Source organism: Enhydra lutris, unplaced genomic scaffold (assembly GCF_002288905.1).
Source record: "Enhydra lutris kenyoni isolate GAN:26980312 unplaced genomic scaffold, ASM228890v2 scaffoldscaffold13, whole genome shotgun sequence".
Lineage (NCBI taxonomy): Eukaryota > Metazoa > Chordata > Mammalia > Carnivora > Mustelidae > Enhydra > Enhydra lutris.
In genome coordinates this window covers 20,542,723-20,561,639 of record NW_019154097.1, presented here as the reverse complement: position 1 = coordinate 20,561,639, position 18,917 = coordinate 20,542,723, and the positions used below count along the sequence as shown (strand labels likewise).

At 53.6% G+C, this 18,917-nt stretch overlaps 1 protein-coding gene across 4 annotated transcripts in view; it reads right to left on the bottom strand.

The window, feature by feature from the left end:
* The window catches only part of LOC111145944 (zinc finger protein 618), a 61,338-nt gene that overhangs the window by 37,832 nt on the left and 4,589 nt on the right, over positions 1 to 18,917 (bottom strand). For 2 of the 4 annotated variants that reach the window (XM_022501259.1, XM_022501261.1), the window contains exons 2-6: positions 10,691 to 10,768; positions 10,094 to 10,132; positions 5,194 to 5,283; positions 4,237 to 4,272; positions 4,067 to 4,144 (exon numbers count right to left, since the gene is read on the bottom strand). In XM_022501259.1, the coding sequence (XP_022356967.1) occupies positions 4,067 to 4,144; positions 4,237 to 4,272; positions 5,194 to 5,283; positions 10,094 to 10,132; positions 10,691 to 10,768 (321 nt within the window). Of the gene's footprint in view, positions 1 to 4,066; positions 4,145 to 4,236; positions 4,273 to 5,193; positions 5,284 to 10,093; positions 10,133 to 10,690; positions 10,769 to 14,133; positions 14,230 to 18,917 lie in introns of all 4 variants that reach the window. The other 2 variants (XM_022501262.1, XM_022501260.1) reach the window with 2 other exon arrangements.

Here is an 18,917-nt window from a genome sequence, read left to right as displayed (position 1 = left end):
GTTTATCTGATTTTAACATTGACCAGAAGTCCTCCTATGCTACGAATTCATTCTTCACAACTGGGGTGTACTTGATGAATTTTTGAAGATGGGTACATGGGGAAAATAGTCTTTTCAAGCCCTCATTTTTCCCTTTACTCATAAATTACAATCAGTCTAGATAGAAAAATTCTTAGGATGTAATCTACATTTCCTTTCAAAACGTATTCCAATATCTTTTGGCATTTAGCGCTGTATGAAGTCGGAGACAAGTCCCCCTTGGATTCATCTGTTAAAAACTGGCTTTTCTTATACCTAAATGCCTGCATACTTTTTCCTTTATATTTATAGTTTAAAAACATCACAAACATCTGTTGAGTTATGGGTCTTTTTATACAGAGGTAGATTATAGCCCAATCATCTGTCACCCCCGACACACGGTGAACCCTTACATCAGCATACATGGGTCTGCCTTCAGCACATTTTTCTTCTATTGTATCTTTGGAGTATTACTTCTGTCCCACCGGTACAATTACCTGGAACTGGCTCCCCAGGCTCCGTAGTTAGCCTGTTTTCCCCTTGTTCTCTTGCTCTGTTCAGGTTTCTCCTCCCCGTATTTAATTCCATTTAATTCCAACAGATCAACTCTGGTTTTTACTACGTACCATGTAGATTTTAATTTCATTTTCTGTTTCTCTGCAGTCCTCCACCTCACTCCTTTCTCTGCCTCTTCATTTTATCCTGCTGCTTTGTCACCAGACAACTTCAGGCTCCTCTCTCACAGGGGTCATGCTACTGACTGAACCGTGGCCCCCCAAAACCCCCAAACTCAATTGTTGATGCCCCACTTCCCCACGTGAAGGTATCTGGACATGGAGCCTGTGGTGGGTAACTGGGCTGAGATGAGGTCACGAGCGTGGGGCCCCCAGGACAGGATTACTGCCCTTGTAACAAGAGGCACCAGGGAGCTGGCCTGCATCAGTCTCCCACCATGTGAGGGGCACAGACGGATGGGAGCCAACTCCAAGTCAGGAAGAAGGTTCGAACCTGACCACGTTGGTACTTCGATCTTGGACTTCCAGGCTCCAGAACTGTGAGGAAATAAAGCTGTTTAAGCCATCCAGTCTGGGAGTTTGTTACCATAGTCCAAGCAGACTGACAGAAGTCGTATTTTCTTACGCTCAGTTGTAGTTGTCAAACAGAATTTTCTTCTAGATTTCTGTAGTAGGTCATTTTCAGAGGTATACTTTCCCTCCAAGTCTCCTAATTTCTATCTTGTTAGGTGGAATTTTTAGTTTCATACTTTGGGATCTTTTTCTTTTAATTTAAAATTTTTTTCAAGTTACTCTTCCTCGGCCACATATAAAAATCGAGTAAACTACAGATGATCCAGACTTACTGTTTTCAGTAGATGTGAGCGAACTGTTCTTGAGCCTCCCATTATCGTGGCATTAAGTTATCGTGGCAGCCCACGGTCCCAGGTCAATTCTCAGATCGCAGCTGGAGAGCAGGTGGACATGCAAGACCCCTATGGCCAACTATGTCCTTCTAGAAGGATTCTTCTGCTGTCATGGCTCCAGGAGCACCAAGTACCTAATTCTCCAGGTTGTTCAGATCACGTGGTGGTGGGAGGTGTGCTTCCCAGCACGCACTGCTTCTGGGGTTTTCCTTTTCCCAAGTCCCTTCATGGGGCTCTGTGCCTCTCACAGCTCCGCTTACTCTACACCTTGTCATTTCTGGGGTTCTGTGACCTTGGCTTTTTGAAACCCAAGACACAGCATTCTCATCTCATGAGGCAGCTCCTGAGCCATAACAGGAGAGGTTCACACTAGTCCAGCAATCTCGGTCCCATAATGTCAAGCTGGGGGCGTGGAGGGAGCCAAAACCAGTACCATTTTCTCAGTGCAATTCCCAACTGCGTATGGTGTGTGACCCTTCCTCCCAGATCCAACTTGGTTACTGACAGAACAAGCTGCACCTAGTTCCGTTATCTTCCTGGGCAACAGGTACTACTTCTTTAAAGCCTTCCACGCATGTGTTAAGGACTACACTCACTCCCTTGCAAATGTAACCTCATTCATTCCCCACGACCATCCGGAGAGGTGAGTTTTCTTGTCGTCAGCCCATTCTCGAGTTAAGGAAACTGTGGATTAGGAAGATTATAAAGCGTGTAGGACGTCATGTAGGTATGAAGTGTAGGGCTGGGGCTCACGGATGGGATGCTCTGAAGCTCCCACCCTTGGTCATTTCTTGACAACATCACTCATCTGTTACATCCAGAATACAAGCCAGGAGGCTGGGCTAGTCCCTTCCTGCATGTATCCTCCATGGGCCCTACGGAACAGAGAGATGCTCTCGTCCCCAACTTAGAGGAGTCCAAGGACACTCAGAAGGGGGATAAGGAGCTCGTCAGTGGGTGATGCCCGCATTCAAACCCAGGCCTCCTGATTCCAATTCTGTTTTCATAATTATGATGCTACAGATGGTTGGAAGGGCTACGCTCCCCGGGGAGGGTGAGGGGGACAGCTGGGGGAAGTGCTGAGATGGCAGGTCCCCGATCTCGCTGTCCTCATCCTGTAGCTGTTTATGATCGCCCATCACAGAACAGGTCTCAATAAACAGGTGGGGTTTGCCAGTTTTAATTTTTAGCAGTTTTAGTGTTAAGAGGTTCGTTATTTTCTTCCAGAGACAGAGAACAGGCCACGCGCACAGTCAACGCATGACAAGCACAGCACGAACCCTTCATGGATACTGTCCCAGCCCCAGTCCCCCAAGTGCTGAAAAGTTCGAAGAGAGCAATGAATCCCCCTCTACCATGAAGGAGGGAGAAAAAGGACCGGGGAACCCAGTCAACACCTTCCGAAGGGGGGGCCACGCTCTGCCCCGTGAGGAGCACCTCCAGCTTCGCTGGCTCTCCCGCCCCGAAATCCCCTCATGCATTCATTCACCGTGTGTGCGCCTTTCTGCGAGCTGCCTGGAAGCTTTACTGTAAAGAGGCAGAGCCCACAAAGGTCTCTTCTTGCTGTTTGGTAACTGAGAGGAAGGGGAATGCGGGTTCCTGAAGGCCTGGACCAGACACCTCTCACTGGCTGACTCCACCTAACCCATTCTTCTAGAAACAGCCAAAACAGACTTGTAAATCTGACCAAGATTTACCAAATGTAAGTCTGACCAAGTCCCTTCCCCACTTGGGGTAACCCTCTAGCTCATTTTCCTCAGAAGGAACTCTAGATGCCTTCCTCTGGCGTTCAAGGCTCTCGAAGACCCCAACTCAGAAACTGACTGACCTTTCAACTCCCCAGAACAAAAGCTGCTCGCCTACCTTCACCTTATGATGCAAAAGGGCTCATTCTGCACCCTGATCCCCAATGCAGGAGAGGGGCCCACCCCCCACTCCTGGCTCCCAAGGCTCCCATAAGCATCAGGTTATACTCTGTCTGCACATTGCCCGGCTGCCCCCTTCCTGGGCTGAGGACCTGAGGGCAGGGCCACGACTGCTCCATCCACTGCTGTGTCCTCCCCATACCCCACACAGCGTGCCAAGAACAGGCGGGTAGCACATGTGGCTCCTGCCCTCAGGGGTGTCATGGGACAAGGACAGAATGTCCAGGTGGCTCCCTTGGACAGCTACATTTGCCGATGAAGCCCTTCACTGGCGGATGATGACAACAGGAGTTATTTTCCGAGCACCTCTTATGTACCAGGCACTGTGCTAATAGGTGATTTACATTCACGATCTTATTTAATCCCCCAACAAACCTTCGGGGAAATGTAGTCCTCATTGACACATGAGGAGCAGAGGCTCAGGACGGCTAACAGACCACCAGGGCACCAAGCGTGTGCTACATTAGCTGCCCTGACCTTGACCCTGTGCTGTTCTGCTGCTCCTCAAAAGCTGAAGTCCTAAGACTGGCCCATTTGACAGGTGGGCAAAGTAAGGTAAAGGAAGCCAGTGGTCACTGGCCAGTAGCACTGCTGCAGGATGAATGGGTCACCCCCTTCCAATGGCACGACTCATCCTGCGCCCCCTCAGCCAGCCCCCAGCTGTCTCCCACCCAGCCCCATCCCCAGAGAGAGGCCCGCATACTTGGCCCGATTTTCTGGAATGGTTCCGGGGGTTCCTCCTTCACCTCGTCAGTAGCCACAACGCCTTGTTCGAAGGGGTCTGTGGGAGAACACATAGCCCTTAGCACCCTGGTAACCAGGTCCCCTGAGCCCAGCCAGGGACAGGGAGGTGGGCAGTCACCAAGGACTTACCTGCCCGATTCTCGGGGGCCCCTTCCACACTAAACACTGCGCCCAGGCGGTAGGCAGCAGCCGCAGAAGGAAAGAAGCAAACAGGAGCCCTGTTAGTCCCTGTCCACAGCGGCCTCTGCCCAATGCTCCCAGCCTCTCTGGGACCCAGGAGAGGTGCCATGGCCAGCATGAAAACCAGGAGCCACAGGAAGGCACAGCTCAACCAGGATGCAACCTCTGCCTCCATTCCTCGCCCTCCCCATGGGCTGGGGACCAGCCCGGAGGAAGGCAGGCTCTCTGCCCAGCCAGTTTCTGGATCGCTGGCAGCCACTCAAGGGGCCAGGACAGGAGAAAACAAGGAAGAGACCAGTTAGGAGACAAAGAGGGGATGAGAAGGACAAGCCAGTGGCAATGGGCGGCCGGGCCTGGTTGTCACAGCCCGTGACAGGCCGGGGTGCAGGGCTGGAGAAGGAGCCCCCTCCACTCTTTCCAGGTCCAAGACCCTATTTCTGGGATTGAGATTCTAAAAATAAATTACCTAAATTTATTGTTCTAATTTCTAACTCTATAACCTAAGATACTAAAATACCATCATTCATTTTAAAAAACTGGTTTAATTTTATCAGAGCATATGACTACTCAGTATGAAATTGTAAAATGCATCGATATGAAATTGCTGAAATTCGACGGATTCTGACCTACAAAAATGGCAACTTCATTTGGGCTACCCTAATCGGAATATATGGAATATGATGGGGACCTTCTCTCTCCCAGAATCCTCAAGGGTCGGTCACTTCCCTTGTGGTCTTGGCTGCTGCCTGACCTTCCTCTGGGTGGGAGGAGAGAGGGGATATCTGGGGGCTGGGAGGAGCCAGGTGAGCAGCCCTGGTGCTGGGGGGTGGGGGTGGGGAGTGGGGGACGGGATGGGCGCTCCTCCTCACGTGACTCTCCTCCCTCGGAGCCAGGGGCCCGACTCACCGTCCACGGCGTGCAGGTCCCGGTGCTCCTGGAAACAGCTGTAGTACTTGTACTTCTTCCCACAGATGTCACATGTGTACCTGAAATTGTCTGTGGCGGATGGAAAGACACAAGCAGTTACCAGGGCTTCGGTCATGTGGGATGGGGATTTTGGGGGGGCTAGCTCATCTGCCTTAGGAACCAACATGGGACCAGCCCACACCAGCCCCAACTGGTGCCCCCTGGATAGTCAGTCCTGGGAGTGTTAGGGGTTCTCTACACAAGGAGATAGGAGAGCTTGGAAACCACCTTCAAACCAGCCCCCAAACGTACTCTGTGTGAACTAAGTGTTTAAGGGCCGGGCCCCACCTCCATTCTCGAGGTTACATGAGAGCGACTGTCACTGCAGTCTCTACTTCCTGGGCACTGCACGCGCAAGGGGCCAGGCCAGGCACTTCCTCTGCCTTTCCTCCATCAGTCCTTGTGACTGAGCAGTAACCCCTGAACACACGTGTAGACGCAGGGTCAGAAGGGACCCAACCCAAGCCCCACAGCCAGGAGGCCCTGTGGTAGGCAGCTTCCCAAGGACCCTGGCCTCTGGGCGTTCACACCCGATGTGATCCCTTCACTCTGAGCCTCAGCTGGGCCTAGTGACTTGCTTCTAACAAGGGAATGCGACAAAGCCATGGGACGTCGTTTCTGAGAGTCTTAAAAAAGACCGTGACTTCCGTCTCGCTCTTACGAGCTGCCCAGAGCGTGAGCCAAGTGGCATTCTCTCTGAGCAGCCAGTGGGAAAAGTGAGGCCTCAGCCCCACAGCTTGGGAAAGACCCCGCCTGCTGACAGCCATGGGAGTGCGGCAGCATCTCCTTCCCCGGCTGAGCCCTGGGAGGGGCCTCAGCCCCGACCAACGCCTCCCCTGCCTCAGGAGACCCACAGCCGAAGGACCCAGAAAAACCACACCTGAGGTCTGACCACATAACCCGAGGAAACCAGCGTTTGTTTACATCATTCAGTTCTGGGGAAACGTATACAGCAAGAGGTAACGAACACTGGGCCAGAGTCTGGATGATCCCAGGTCTATCCAAATTCTGAGGCCAGACTCCCTCATGGCATTGCTCTCAGCCCGCACCAGCATGGACCTCCCTTGTGTATTCCTTGGGCAGATCTGGAGATGCCCCATTCAATCCCATCTTCCTGACGAGGCCCTGCCCAGGGGAACGGAGTGGCTTGCTCAAGGCTGCAGAGTGGGGTGAGGAATGACCAAAATTCAAATATTCACTTCACTCCATGCCGTAACTAAGTCAGGGCACGTGTCCTTTCTCGGTCCGCACAGGCCACCTTCCGCTCCTGACCGAGGCACCAGCTTTCCCACCCTTCTTCTATTCCCAGGACTCAAACGTGGGATTTGATGGAACTACCTCCATCCCGAGGTTGCAATGCCAGGCAATTCTACAGGAAGGTTTCTAGTCCCTGCTTAGCTGAACTTAGGGGCACAAATGACGTCAGCCTTCTCCTTGCCTCTGCCCCCCACCTCTTCCACACTATACCTGCAGGCTCTCAAAGTCCCGTCAGGTGCCAGGGCTACAGAGACTAACTGGTTCAAGAGAGGCACGCAGTGTCAATACACACAGTCCTGAAGTCCTGGGGACCGGGTCCTGCCACCCCCATGCCTACCCGTGAACCAGCCGGGCAGTGGTGGGGGGAGAAGGCGGGGCTGGAGGAAGAGAGGCCTGGTCCTGCTCTGCCTCACCCAGACTGTCAGCAAGTGCTGACCCCACCTCGAGATTCAGCTTTCCTTCTTTTCCCCCTTATCTAAGGGGATGGGAGGGTGGTAATGAGCTGACTTCCATGGCCTCTTCCAGGCTGGCCATTCTAGAATTCAAGCCTGGCTCCAGCTTCAATCCGGCCCAGACAATAACCACCACCTCATGCCCCATCATGTTCCATCTAGACCTGAATTCTCTCTCAGCGGTGGATACCAGGGAATACAGCTGAAGAAGTCAAGGCTGTCCAGGGTCTGGCTCCGGACAGGACCCTGCCCCTGAAATGCCTCTCCCCCACTGGCCAGTGCTGGTCACCCTCCACAGCTGCTGGGAGCACTTGTCTCAGCTCTGCTCACAGAGCGCCCCCCACCACCTCTGAGAAAATGAGAACCCCCAGCTTTCTGCCACCAAGAAGTGCCGTCACCCCGCTCCTCCTTCTCAGCGGGAAGTCTTAGGGGTTCTCGGAATCCCACCCCACACATCCTTCTCAATGTGCATGGGGACCACGTTCCCGGACCCACCTAAGGCAGGAGTACATTAGGACAAGAGAGTTATCCCCAGAGGAAGAAAAGCAAAATGATTTTCTGTCAATGAAACCACAACTTCTGAGCCTCCAAGAGAGCTCAGTGTCTCTAGGAACGGCACTGAGCAGCAGTCTGGGGAGACAGGCTCTGGGGTCAGGCTGCCAGACTCCAACCTGGCTTGGCCACCAACTAGTGTGACTAATGCTGGACATGCTCCCTAACCGCTGCACCTCGGTCATCTGCAAAATGGGTATGACGGTCCCTTCATCTCCCAGAGGTGGAATAAAGAATGAGCCAGGACAATGCGTGACAAACAACAGATACTAGGTAGATGGCACCGAATACTGTTCTGGAAAGGGAATCAATGTAATAGCAGCAAGAGAACTGGACGTGGCGTCAACCTTTTATTTTCTCAGCTAAGAGATGGGTGAGTGGGTATGGGCCTCCCTTTCTGAGTGCACAATTTTTCTAATAACTAAATGAAAGACTCTGGACTAGAAGGTGGGAGGCCTGGTTTCTAGGCCCACCTGAAACACTAACAAGTTGCAGGAGTTCTCTCTGGGACTCAGTGTCCTCATCTGTGAAATGGGTAGGCTGGATTTGGTATTCTCGACACAACGCTTTTGGCTCCAGGACTCCACGGTCAGGCTCCTGTCATGAGGCCGGTGTGCGAGGACACCAGGCCTTCTGACCAGGCGCTGCTGGCTTGGGTCAGGGTGGGGATGCACGACTGAGAACAAAATAAAGCACAGTGGCCATGGGGAGAAAACTCCCTAGGGAGGAAGGCGAATGTGATGGAAAGACTAAAAATACCCCCAGCGAGAGTTCTCTACATCCTCTGGGAACCAAGGAAGCCAGACGAACACAATGGATCATTGAGGGGCTGCCCGAGAGGCCAGGGGCCCAGAATAGCTAAGGAAGAAACGATAAATAGAGAAGATCTTTAAATGTGTGGCTGACCACAGGCAAACCATGGGAGCCGGGTGAGAAGGAAGCTTCTGAAGGAGAAGGGAGCCAGGGGCCAGACTGGGGTAGGGCTCAGGGAAGAGGGGCAGGCCTACACGGTCCCCTAGCCAGGGTCCTCAGGCAGGTGTCGGGCCTGAGCCTCATAATGTCTAGAACACAGAAGCTTAGCCTCGGTCGCGCCTGCCTCTCACATGCTACGGGAATCCAAGGAGAGAGTGGCTGGGAAAGGGCCTCAGAAGAAATGCTTTTTGGACCTAAGGCCTTTCATTGGCCCACACACGTCCTCATCGGCTTTGTTTGGGATTTGCCGGCGGGGGGGGTGTTTATTATTTTTAAAGACCTTCTGCAGCAAGAGGAAAAGGGGTTGACAAACTAGGGCCTGCCCACCCTGTTTTGGTGAAAAGTTTGCTTCTGTATCATCTCTGGCTATGCTCAGGGGTACATGGCAGAGCTGAGTGGTGGGGTCAGAGATGTCTGGCCTGCAAAGTCTAAAATATTGGCTATCTGGTCCCTACGAAAACGTCTGCTGACCCTGAGGCAGAAAACAAACTGTTCAGCTACCTCGATTTTCATAAACCAGAAACACCTGTGTCACCAATGCCCAGAAACCCCTTCCCAAGGCTAGCATGAATCACTTTCCCAATTTTGTACTTCCTGTACAGAGATCTTAGAGGAGGGGTTCTTGTGCTGGGCTCCTTTGGCGAACGGTTCTGTTTGTGTGTAATCCACGTCGCTGGGAGTAGCCGTACATCCTTCCTTCTTGCTGCTTCACGTGAGCACACCACAAGTGATCTGTCCGTTCACCTAGCTCTGGGCACTTGGGTGGTTTCCAGTCCGGGGCTATTACGAACAGTGCTGCTAAGAACCGCCAGCTCCCGGGCGCCTGCATGGCTCAGCTGGTTGAGCACCTGCCTTCGACTCAGGTCATGATCCTGGGATCCTGGGACTGAGCCCCGCATCGGGCTCCCAGCTCCCTGCTCAGCAGAGTCTGCTTCTCTCTGCCCCTTCCCACTGCTCATGCTTGCACGCTCTTTAATAAAATCTTAAAAAGAAAATATCCACTTCCCATCTTTTGGTGGACATGTGGCACACAGCTCTGTTGGGGATACACCTGCGAGTGGAAAGTCTGAGTTGTGGAGCTCAGGCTCGTTGGGCGGGGAAAAGTTCCACCCTAGCCTACGCTCATCTGGCTTTTCTGAGGCCCACAGGTTTCGATCTGGGGGAGGGCAAGCAGAACCAGGTCCTCAGATGGCAAGGCCCTGTGCGGCCCAGACTAGGGTGGAGCACCCAGAGAGGAGCACCCATGGGTGCCCATGAGATAAGACTCGAACTAGCATTCCCCAAACACCAGTGCTGAGTTTGCCAGTGAGGGTCCCTGAGGAGTCTACTACAAAGAAATTTTGGCAGAACTCAAGGCTCAGGAACTCAAGAACTCGGGCCAGAGAACCCATTACTGACAAAACACCTGGTAGCTTCCACAGGACGCATGCCAGAACGCATTTGGGAAAGGTTGCTCTGCCACAGACACATTTGGGAAAGGCTGCTCTGAGGTTCCATCCTCCAATGTCAAGACCCTCTGGCCCCAAAGCCTGAAGCACAGCCAAGTTGTCTCCCACCGGCCCCTTAGGACAGTCCTGAGGGGGAAAGAACAAGGGGGAAATACTCACTGCCTTGGGAGGCTCCCTCCCCTGAGGTGGCTTCAGTGTCTGCATGAGAGAGAAAATGAGAAGGAAGTGAATAGACTGGACTCCCCGTGAGGCCGGTGCCAAAGAGCACGAGGGACTAGGGGGGAGACAGTGACCTCAGCACAGTGTGCCCATGACACTCTGTGCCCGTTCACAGCCCTTCCCCGTGCCCCCGGCCGTCAGGCCCGGACCCACTGGCTGTCCTCCCTGGCACCATCTGTCCTGTCCCCTCAGCCTCCTCATGTTCAGAATGGAGACAGTGCCCCGACCCCACACCCAGGGAAGCCGAGAGGAGCACACGAGATGACATGGGAGCACCTTCCCTGCAGAGGCCGCCCCCTCCAGGCAGCCCTGATGCATCCTGGGAGAAAGAAGACCCACATGGAGCAGAAGGCTGGTGGCATGTCCTCCCAACCCCCCACTGGCCCTGTGTGCTCTCCCACATAAGGAGGCCTCTTCTCTCCACCTTGGTCTCCATCCTACGGCACACAGCGGGAGAGGGGGCCCTGCAGTCATCAACATGCCAGGCAGGGAATGGGGAGGTGTGGCCCCCGTCTCTGCTCCCGGGACGCCCCTCACCTCGGTGTGCCCGGACGTGGGTCTGGAAACAGTTGTAATACTTATACTTCTTGCCACAAATTCCACACTCATAGGATCCTGGAAAACAGGAAAGAGAGGGACAGGTCAGTAAGTGCCCAACATGTGCAACTATGAGGTCCCAGGAATGCCCCCAAGGATCACGAACTCCGCGACCAGGGGGCACCACATCCCGTGGGCTGCATTAGCCCTGACAAGCAAAGACACAGCAAGGACCAGCAGACACAGCCCCGGGCCAGAAGTCAGGAGCCCAGGGTCTAGTTCCAAATTTCTGCCCCAAACTCTTTAAGTGACCTCGAGGAAGTCACTTCCCATCTCCGGGCCTCAGTTTCCAAATCTGTGAGATGGAGAAGACAACTCTTTCTTAAACTTATTCCTTGGGAGGAAAAAGGAAATGAACCTTAAAGTGCTCTTTCAAAATAAGGAATAAATTGCATCCAAGGAAAGAAATCAACACACACCTGAGTAACTTTTACCTCTCCTCCTTGCCGGGATGGTACAGAGATTAAGAGAACAGTCTTTGAACCAGAGGGATCTGATCCCCGTCCCTGTTCTGCCACTTACCAGCATCATGCCCTAGGTAATTCCCTTAGACACGTTAAACCTCAGTCTGCTCATCTGTCCAGTGGGGTTATAAACACCTACCTTACAGAGTGGCCCTATACTCCTCTTAGTATGTGCCCAGCCCTATTAGAGATGTGCCCTAAGGGAACAGTACCCCCCACCACCACAATCTACTGAGAAGCTTTCTTGTTCTCTCAGACATACAGAGATAGACATGGTGTAACTACCTGACTCCTGTCCTCTGCTGGCCCCTTCCCCCAGGAGCTGGGACTGAAATGGCTGAGTTCCCAATAGGCATTTCAGACAGGTCAAGGCAGAGCCTACCCATACAGAGCACACACGGAAGGCCCATAGAAGGAAGCCAGGCAGAGCCCATCAGACCCAGCCCGGCAGGGGCCCTAAGAGAAGAGGCCCGGGTCATCCCTCACGGGTCATCCCTCACAGACGCCCACTGCCACCAGAGGCTGGGCCACATCCTTCCTAACAGAATGGTCAGGAAGCTCGTACCACACAGAGGCCCTGGCCCCATGCCAGGGTCAGTGCCCTAGAATGGCTGGGGCTAGGGGCCTAGGAATCTGCCTTTTACAAAAGGGTGCCTCAGTGGATTCTGAGCAGACCAGCAACCAGGTTCAGGAACCACTGATTCTAGAATAAGACAGACCTGGGAGGGGATCTCAGCTCTACCATTTACTGGTTGGGCCTCTGTTCCTGATGGGAAAAGTGGATAATGCATGAGCCCAGGGGTTCAGGGAGTGCCCACATCACCAGCTCTTACTGCCTTTGACCTCTCCTGGGAGCAGAGGCCTATATACCAGGTACAAATTCCAGGTATCAGATTAAGTCTGAGGAGCACTGAGCCTGGAGTCAGAAGGTCCACTCAGCTCTGCCACGGCCCCCAGTGGACAGCAGGCACACCCCTTTCTCCAGTCAGAGCCGCAGCGGCCTCTCATGTAAGGTCACCAGGACGGTGACCCCTATGTCTCACGACCAAGATCAGGACTAACAAGACACATCCTGTGAGCTGGCTGTCACACAGGTGGCCTCGCCGCCTTACCACTGTGGGTCATAGAGGAGACGCTGTCATCCCAACACCAGCGTGGAACCTAGCCACCTGTTACCCGCTGGTTTTATACGTGTCACCCTTGTCTCAAAGAGGAAAAAATACAAATACGGGGAGGGCAAAGATGAGACTGGGTATTTCTTTGTCTTTAGTCCACTGACTGGCACGCAATGGGGGCTCAATAAATCCACGGAGTCCTGCCGTTCTACGCATCTGTCACCGAGTCATAATGACCCCGACTCCCTTCCCGTGCCTCTATCCACTCTTCAGCAGTTTTTGCCAATTCTCCTTCAACCAAGTGAGAATTCGTGGAGCACCTTCAACGTGCCTGGCACCGAAGCCCCAACCATGAGCAAGTCCGTGCGTGATTAGCACCCTCCATGACAGGAAGGAGACAGTCCACTAGGCAAGAGGACAGGCAGGGTGACGGGGTTACGACAGTGAAGTACTGAACCTGGTGGGCGCAGCACAGGACCCTGATGTGGCCACAGCGAGGGGCCAAGGTCACGGGGGTGAACAAGCAGGAGGCCAAAGTAAAGGGCAGATGGAAGAGAAGGCATCCAGGGAAAGTGGACTCTCTCCCCAGAAGACTTGAGGCCACAGACAGTGATGAGGCAAAACTTGGTTCAGATCTGACCTTCTTCCAGATGAAGTCTCTGTGCCCCAGTCCTACCCCCTTTCTGCCACAGACCTGGGCCTCAGTTTCTCCCCTATCGTCAGTGACCTCAGGACTTTCAAACTGTGTAGTAAGTGCATGCTGCAGTGGGTCGCCCAACTTGCCCACCTACTTCATCCTGTGGATAAGCAGGCCAGGTTCCTCCCAGCTTTATGGGATTTTCCCCTCAACCCACAGAGCGAGCTGAGGATCCTTGAAGCCCTGCTCCCGGATCTCAACCCACACAGAGTAACGGGGGGGGTGCAGCCATCAGTACTGTACCCTCTCCTGGCTCCCCAGGGCAGAGTGGGGGCCCCCTGCCCCATGCACAGAGTCTTAGGATCCCCTCCCAAGGTCCTGCCTGTCTCTCACTCACCCTAAGACCCAGGCTTCAGGTGCTCTGCCTGCAGAGGGGCTGGATGCTCAGGTGGCTGGCGGCTGGGGGCCACGGCCAGGGTAGAGCACACCAGAGAGGCAGCCCCACACTGCGGTGGTGTCAGCACACCTGCTTCAAATCCTGGCTCACTACCTTAGCGGCCAAGGGCCCTGGAAACACTCGTGCCTCAGGCTTCCTCTCTAAGCACAGGAAAATGGTACCCACCTCAAGGGGGCGCTTGTGAGCAGTAATACTTGGGCTACTGAGCACAGTACATAGTACAAAGCAGGCACTCAGCACGGCACAGCCGCTTTCATTAAACACATGTTCCAGAATTCTTCAGAACCCAACTTCCAGAACGCAGTCCAGGAAAGAGAGACCCATAATCAAGCTAAGCTGGTGGGAGGCACGGTCGTCTTGGGAAGGTGTGGCACAGAGGGAACTTGGGAAGATGTCCTACAGGAACCCTGTTTAAGCCCAGCCCTTCCAAAACACTTGGCCACAGGACTTCTTTATATAGCCTTGGCTTGTTTCAAAGTTGCTGCCCACAGCAGGCACTGCCAGAATGGTCCCGGTGTTCCAGACTTGCCAATTTCCACAAGCCGGCATCCCTCCAATGGCCAAGTCCTCCAAGCCCCTGGCAGGCTCAGATGTGCTGCCCTCTGACAGCAACAGGGCAGATGAGCGTGGCTCCCACACGGCCCTGTCCGGCCATGCCCCACCCTCACACTGGCCCCGATCAGGTCCTCCTGCCCTCGGCCCTCACGTACCAGATGTGTATCTCAATGCTTGGTCAAAAATCCAGGTCCCTGAATAGCGGCTTCGCACCGATCCACCGTGGGGGCTGCCTTCGGGCGCTTTTCCATCTGAATTACGTAAGAAATCAGAAAGAGCCCTTGAAGTTGGGGGTTCCTGGGAGGTGGGGAAGGAGCCAGGTGAGGGGGTGCCCCACATCTCAGGAAAGCCAGTCACCTAAGCTGCTGGGGCCTGGGGCCTTGGTTTCTCCAACCACACACAGGAGGGCAACCAAAATCATACGGTCTCCTTTTTCACTGGAGAACTTGTTCTGCCCAGGGGGCAGCACACCTGCCCTGGAAGGCTGGGCTATGGCAGAAAGCAGCAGCCACAGGCCCAAATCCCCCCGAAGTTTGATGTTTTCTCTGTATTCTAACTCGTGACATAAATATAACAAAATTATCCACTGTATGGCTATGACATTACTCCCCAAAAGCCTTCCAGCAAAATGACCCTATAGGAAGGCTATGCCCTGCCTATGCTGTGGCCCCATTGTTGTCCAACCCCCTAGCCACCCACAGTCACTGAGTACCCCAGTGTGGTGCAGGGGGACGCCAGCAAGGCTTCCTGGGGATGCTCAGCTCAGACAGCCCCAGGCCCCACAATTAACTCCCTGCCAGGCACACTTCCTCACTCTGCTGGGCTCCCCAGCAACCCCTGTCCTTTGTCACCACCACAGTCTAAGTGACAGGTGCTTAATGCACTTCATTCGAGCCTCCCCTGCGTCTCAGCAGAGCTGGCCTCCGAGCCCGACACATAAGCAGAAGCTAGCCAGGGGTGCAGCCCGTGGCCAGCTCAGCTCACCCTCGTGCGCCCAGCAGACAGAATGATTATCATCCCCATTTCTCAGATGAGGTAAGTAAGAGTGGCTCAGGTCAGCGGTGATCCAGCGCGCGCGCGCGCGCGTGTGTGTGTGTGTGTGATCGCCACCCTTTCTGGGAAAGGCCCGAGAAGAGACAGTGCTTTTTAACATGTACCATCCACTGGGGGCACCCAGGTCTCGTTCCCATCCTCCACCCTCCCAGAAGTCCTGGATTGCTTGGGACAACTCCATACCCAGTTCACTGATGAGCGTGAATGTTCTAGGGGCCAGGCGGTCCAGGGTGGGGGCTACTCAGCTCATGGCTGGCCAGCCTTCCGAGCCACCCTGCTGCCCCCACACCAAGTCCTCTCTGGATGCCAAGAGAGCTGGGGCTTCCCCCTCGGTCCCAGGGCTCCCCCTAGCGCGGCAGGGCAGATGACCACCCCCTTACACCCCTGCTTGTCCCACCACGTCCAATCCTACTGTGGGACTCCCAGAGTCCTCCATCCGCTCTCACGGCTGCCTGGGGCAGCAGACAGAGCATGCCGGCACACGGCAGCCCAGCCTCTTCTTCTCCCCAACCCCGTCACTAGTGACGCAAGAACCCACAGGCACTGAGTAACAGAACCTGTTTGGCATTTTCCAGAAGCACTTGGCTCCCTCCCCAAGAGTGCGGGACAGACCAGGTGAGGTGAGCTGGGACCAGGGGAGGCTCTAGTTCCTGAGGCCATGGAGGGAAGAAGTCGGGAAGCTAACACAGAAAAGCTGCCCCCTAGGGCCAGAAATGAGGGCAGCAAGCCGCAGCCCTATCATGTGCACCAGCTAGCTCCAGGCCAGCTCACATACCTTTCTAGATACACAAAATGCAACGAGGCAGAAAGCTGGACAGGTCAATGAGAGGAAAAACACAAGAAGGTAGGGGTGTCAAGGAGTCCCGAAACCTCTCTTGGTTCTGGTACCCCACAGGAGCGAGACCCAGGGCCTGCTGGCGGACAAGGGAGCCACAGAGGTCAATCATGGACAAGTGGGTTTCCCGAGGCTCTCCGGGCTTGGACTCAGCCCAAGTATCCTTGGGACCAGGGTCTTTCAAGTAGAGTACAAATCACCTGGGGATATGTGAGCACAGGTAGTTTTAAGAGAATCAATACCTTAATCATCAACTTTCAAATATATTCTTCCCTAAAATCAATGTGCTGGGGATGCAGCAGGGGGCGGGGAGGCCCCGCTCAGTGGGCTCTCCTTCCCACGTGTCTCCTCACCGCCACCCTGATACACTACAAGCAAGACGATTCCTCACCCCCCCATCCCACCACGGTGCCCACCATGGGGGCTGCCCATCTCACGGGTCCAAGCAAAGGGGTCTAGGAGGGAACCTAGAACGCGGGCAAAAGCTAATGGCAGGGCACAAGGCCTTCTGTGAATTGGGTGATTTCCAATTCTTTACTCTCAACGAAACGGAGTAAGAATCTAATGGAATTACCAGCACAGAGACCCTTAAAAACAGCGTGTGATGACATACCCCATGCGATTTTCAGCACACAACTTGGGAAGAGTTCCAAACATTGAGTGACGCTCAAAACTCCATCCATCCCTGGTTCTTTACCTACGTGATTAAGCTTTCTAAGTACTTACGTGTACAGAAACAAACAAACAAAAAAAATCAGGAATTAAATTAATGCTAAATCTTGCCTCATTCAATAATGAGAAAATATTAATTCAGAGAAACAGGAGGCAACTGAAAAAGAAATAAAGCCCCATCCATTTCATTAAGAGATGCATTTCCAATAATTTTTTTTATTTTTATGTTTACTGTTTATTCCAAATTTGTTTTTAACAAATGGACTAATACTAATACTAACTCGATCTGGGGGGGAAAAGTTTTAAAAAGTAGAGTTTTATGATCCTGACAAATTTTTTAGAAATTTCTATTTCAATTTATGTACATCTTGTCGTGGGAGAGGAGTGTATAAGAGTGATCAATAAAAGACTCTCGGGCATAAAAAATATATTACATTAGGATAAAATCCTGCGAGGGAAGTGGACTGGAAATATGAGTTCAAGGAGAGAAAAGGAAAGACGTAAAATTTCTGACTGTTAAAGATGAACCAGTTCGCATGTTTTTAAAATAGATGATGGCAGATATTAAACAGCAGTGGCTCTGGGTTCTCTCCGACACGTTTAAAACAGTGGTTTCACAGTTGCATTTCTAAAAACGACACTTTCTTTTCTTTTTCTTACACAACACTCCAAAAATTAGATCCTTTGCGATTATTTAAACTTTGGATAAAAATGTGAGATGTCAACTCGAAAATATGAAAGCATATACAATTTCTCAGAATTCTTTTAGGACGGGATGAGCATAAAACGTTGAAAGCCATCAGCCCGTCAGGTTCCTGGCTGTCCAGATGCACCAACGTCCTGAGGCTCCCGCAAACACTGCTGGGAGCTGTTTTGCATTTTCTGTCTCTCCGTGTAAAAAACACTTTCATACCTGTTACCTCCCTGTGCCCCCAACATGCCTCCTGGAAAGACAGGCAGATGTTCTTACACCCACCAATCTATGAAGACAGCACGGCTCAGAGAGGTTAAGGGTCCCATCTGAGACTCTACCGCGGGGCAGATCCTGGGACTCTCAGATTTACAGCCCAGGGACCCTTTCCCGTGGGGACCCTCCACCCAGGACCCCTTCCCACCCTGAACCACCGGCAGCAGAGCTAAGACGTGCCTGGGAGGGTGGCCAGAACCCCTCCTTCCCACGCGGCTGCAGCAAAGGGCTGAGGGCTGGTTCTGGCAGCCTCCGGGGTGAGACCTGCCAACCACCCACTGAAACAGGAAACTATCAGCTGGCCTGATATGGGGCAGGACCTGGCACCTCCGTTGCCCGCATTTGTCACAGACCCAAATCCACGTGGCCAGATCTGAACGGCTGCCTGCCCTCCTACTGCTCCTTCCAGAGCTGCAGCCGACCCACCACCCCCTTTCCCTGTGCCGCCTCCCCCAGGCAGTCCTACGGGCATGGAAACACCTCTACCCGCCGTGCTCAAAGCTCACTGCTCAAAAACACCCGTGCAGTCCTCCATCTGCTCCTTGACTCTGCCTCCTGTACCCCGTCCAGTGATTTCCGGGACAGAACTCATGCCCTCCCAGGCCTGTATCTGGTTCCAGACAGTTCCCACAGTCACACAGGTTCCTGTTACTTAGCTGAATTCACTGGTGATGCCCCCTTACCAGTTGGGGCCAGGCAGAACACATCCACTCCTTCCCCTCCCACTCAAATGCTTCCAGTCATGACTACCTCTATCCTCCCCCTCTCCTGGACCCCTACCACCGGCCCCCACCCCCAGTCTCTTCCTCCCCAGGACAAAGAGCCCTTAGTTCTTCCATGGGGCTGGAAATAAGCTAGTTGGCCCTCACCCCACATCCGAGGAAGGGCCCCACTGGCTGGCTTGCTCCCTCTAGGGGCTCCTGCACCACTGGTCTCCAGGCACCTGCTGCTCTCCCTGGGCTCCCCTCACGTGTAAGCTCCCCAGGATTAAGGACCAATGTCTCACCATACAGAGATGAGCACCCACTGCTGGGTAGGACCTTCTGACCACTACGATGGGATCCGAGCATCCTTCTCTCTCAGAACCAGGAAACGTTGCATGGGGTGAACGTCCTGGCTGCTCTAAACCCAGCTTGCCCTGTCTTCACCATCTAGGACAAGAACAGCAAGTAGGTTTCCACTTGCTACTTTTCAACCCCAGCTGCCTGGCAGTGCTGTCCGGTGGACGGTGTTGAGGAGGACGCAGAGGCGCACTGCTGACGTCCCGGGTGACCCGTCAGCGATGCCGGCTGCTGAGTGTGGGTGGAGGTGGCAGCAACGGGAGCGCCCTGTGTTCAACACTCCTCGTGGGGTTCTCAAAACCTCAAGTGTGGATCCAACTGCCCTCGGGGCTGCTGTGCCGAGACGCACGT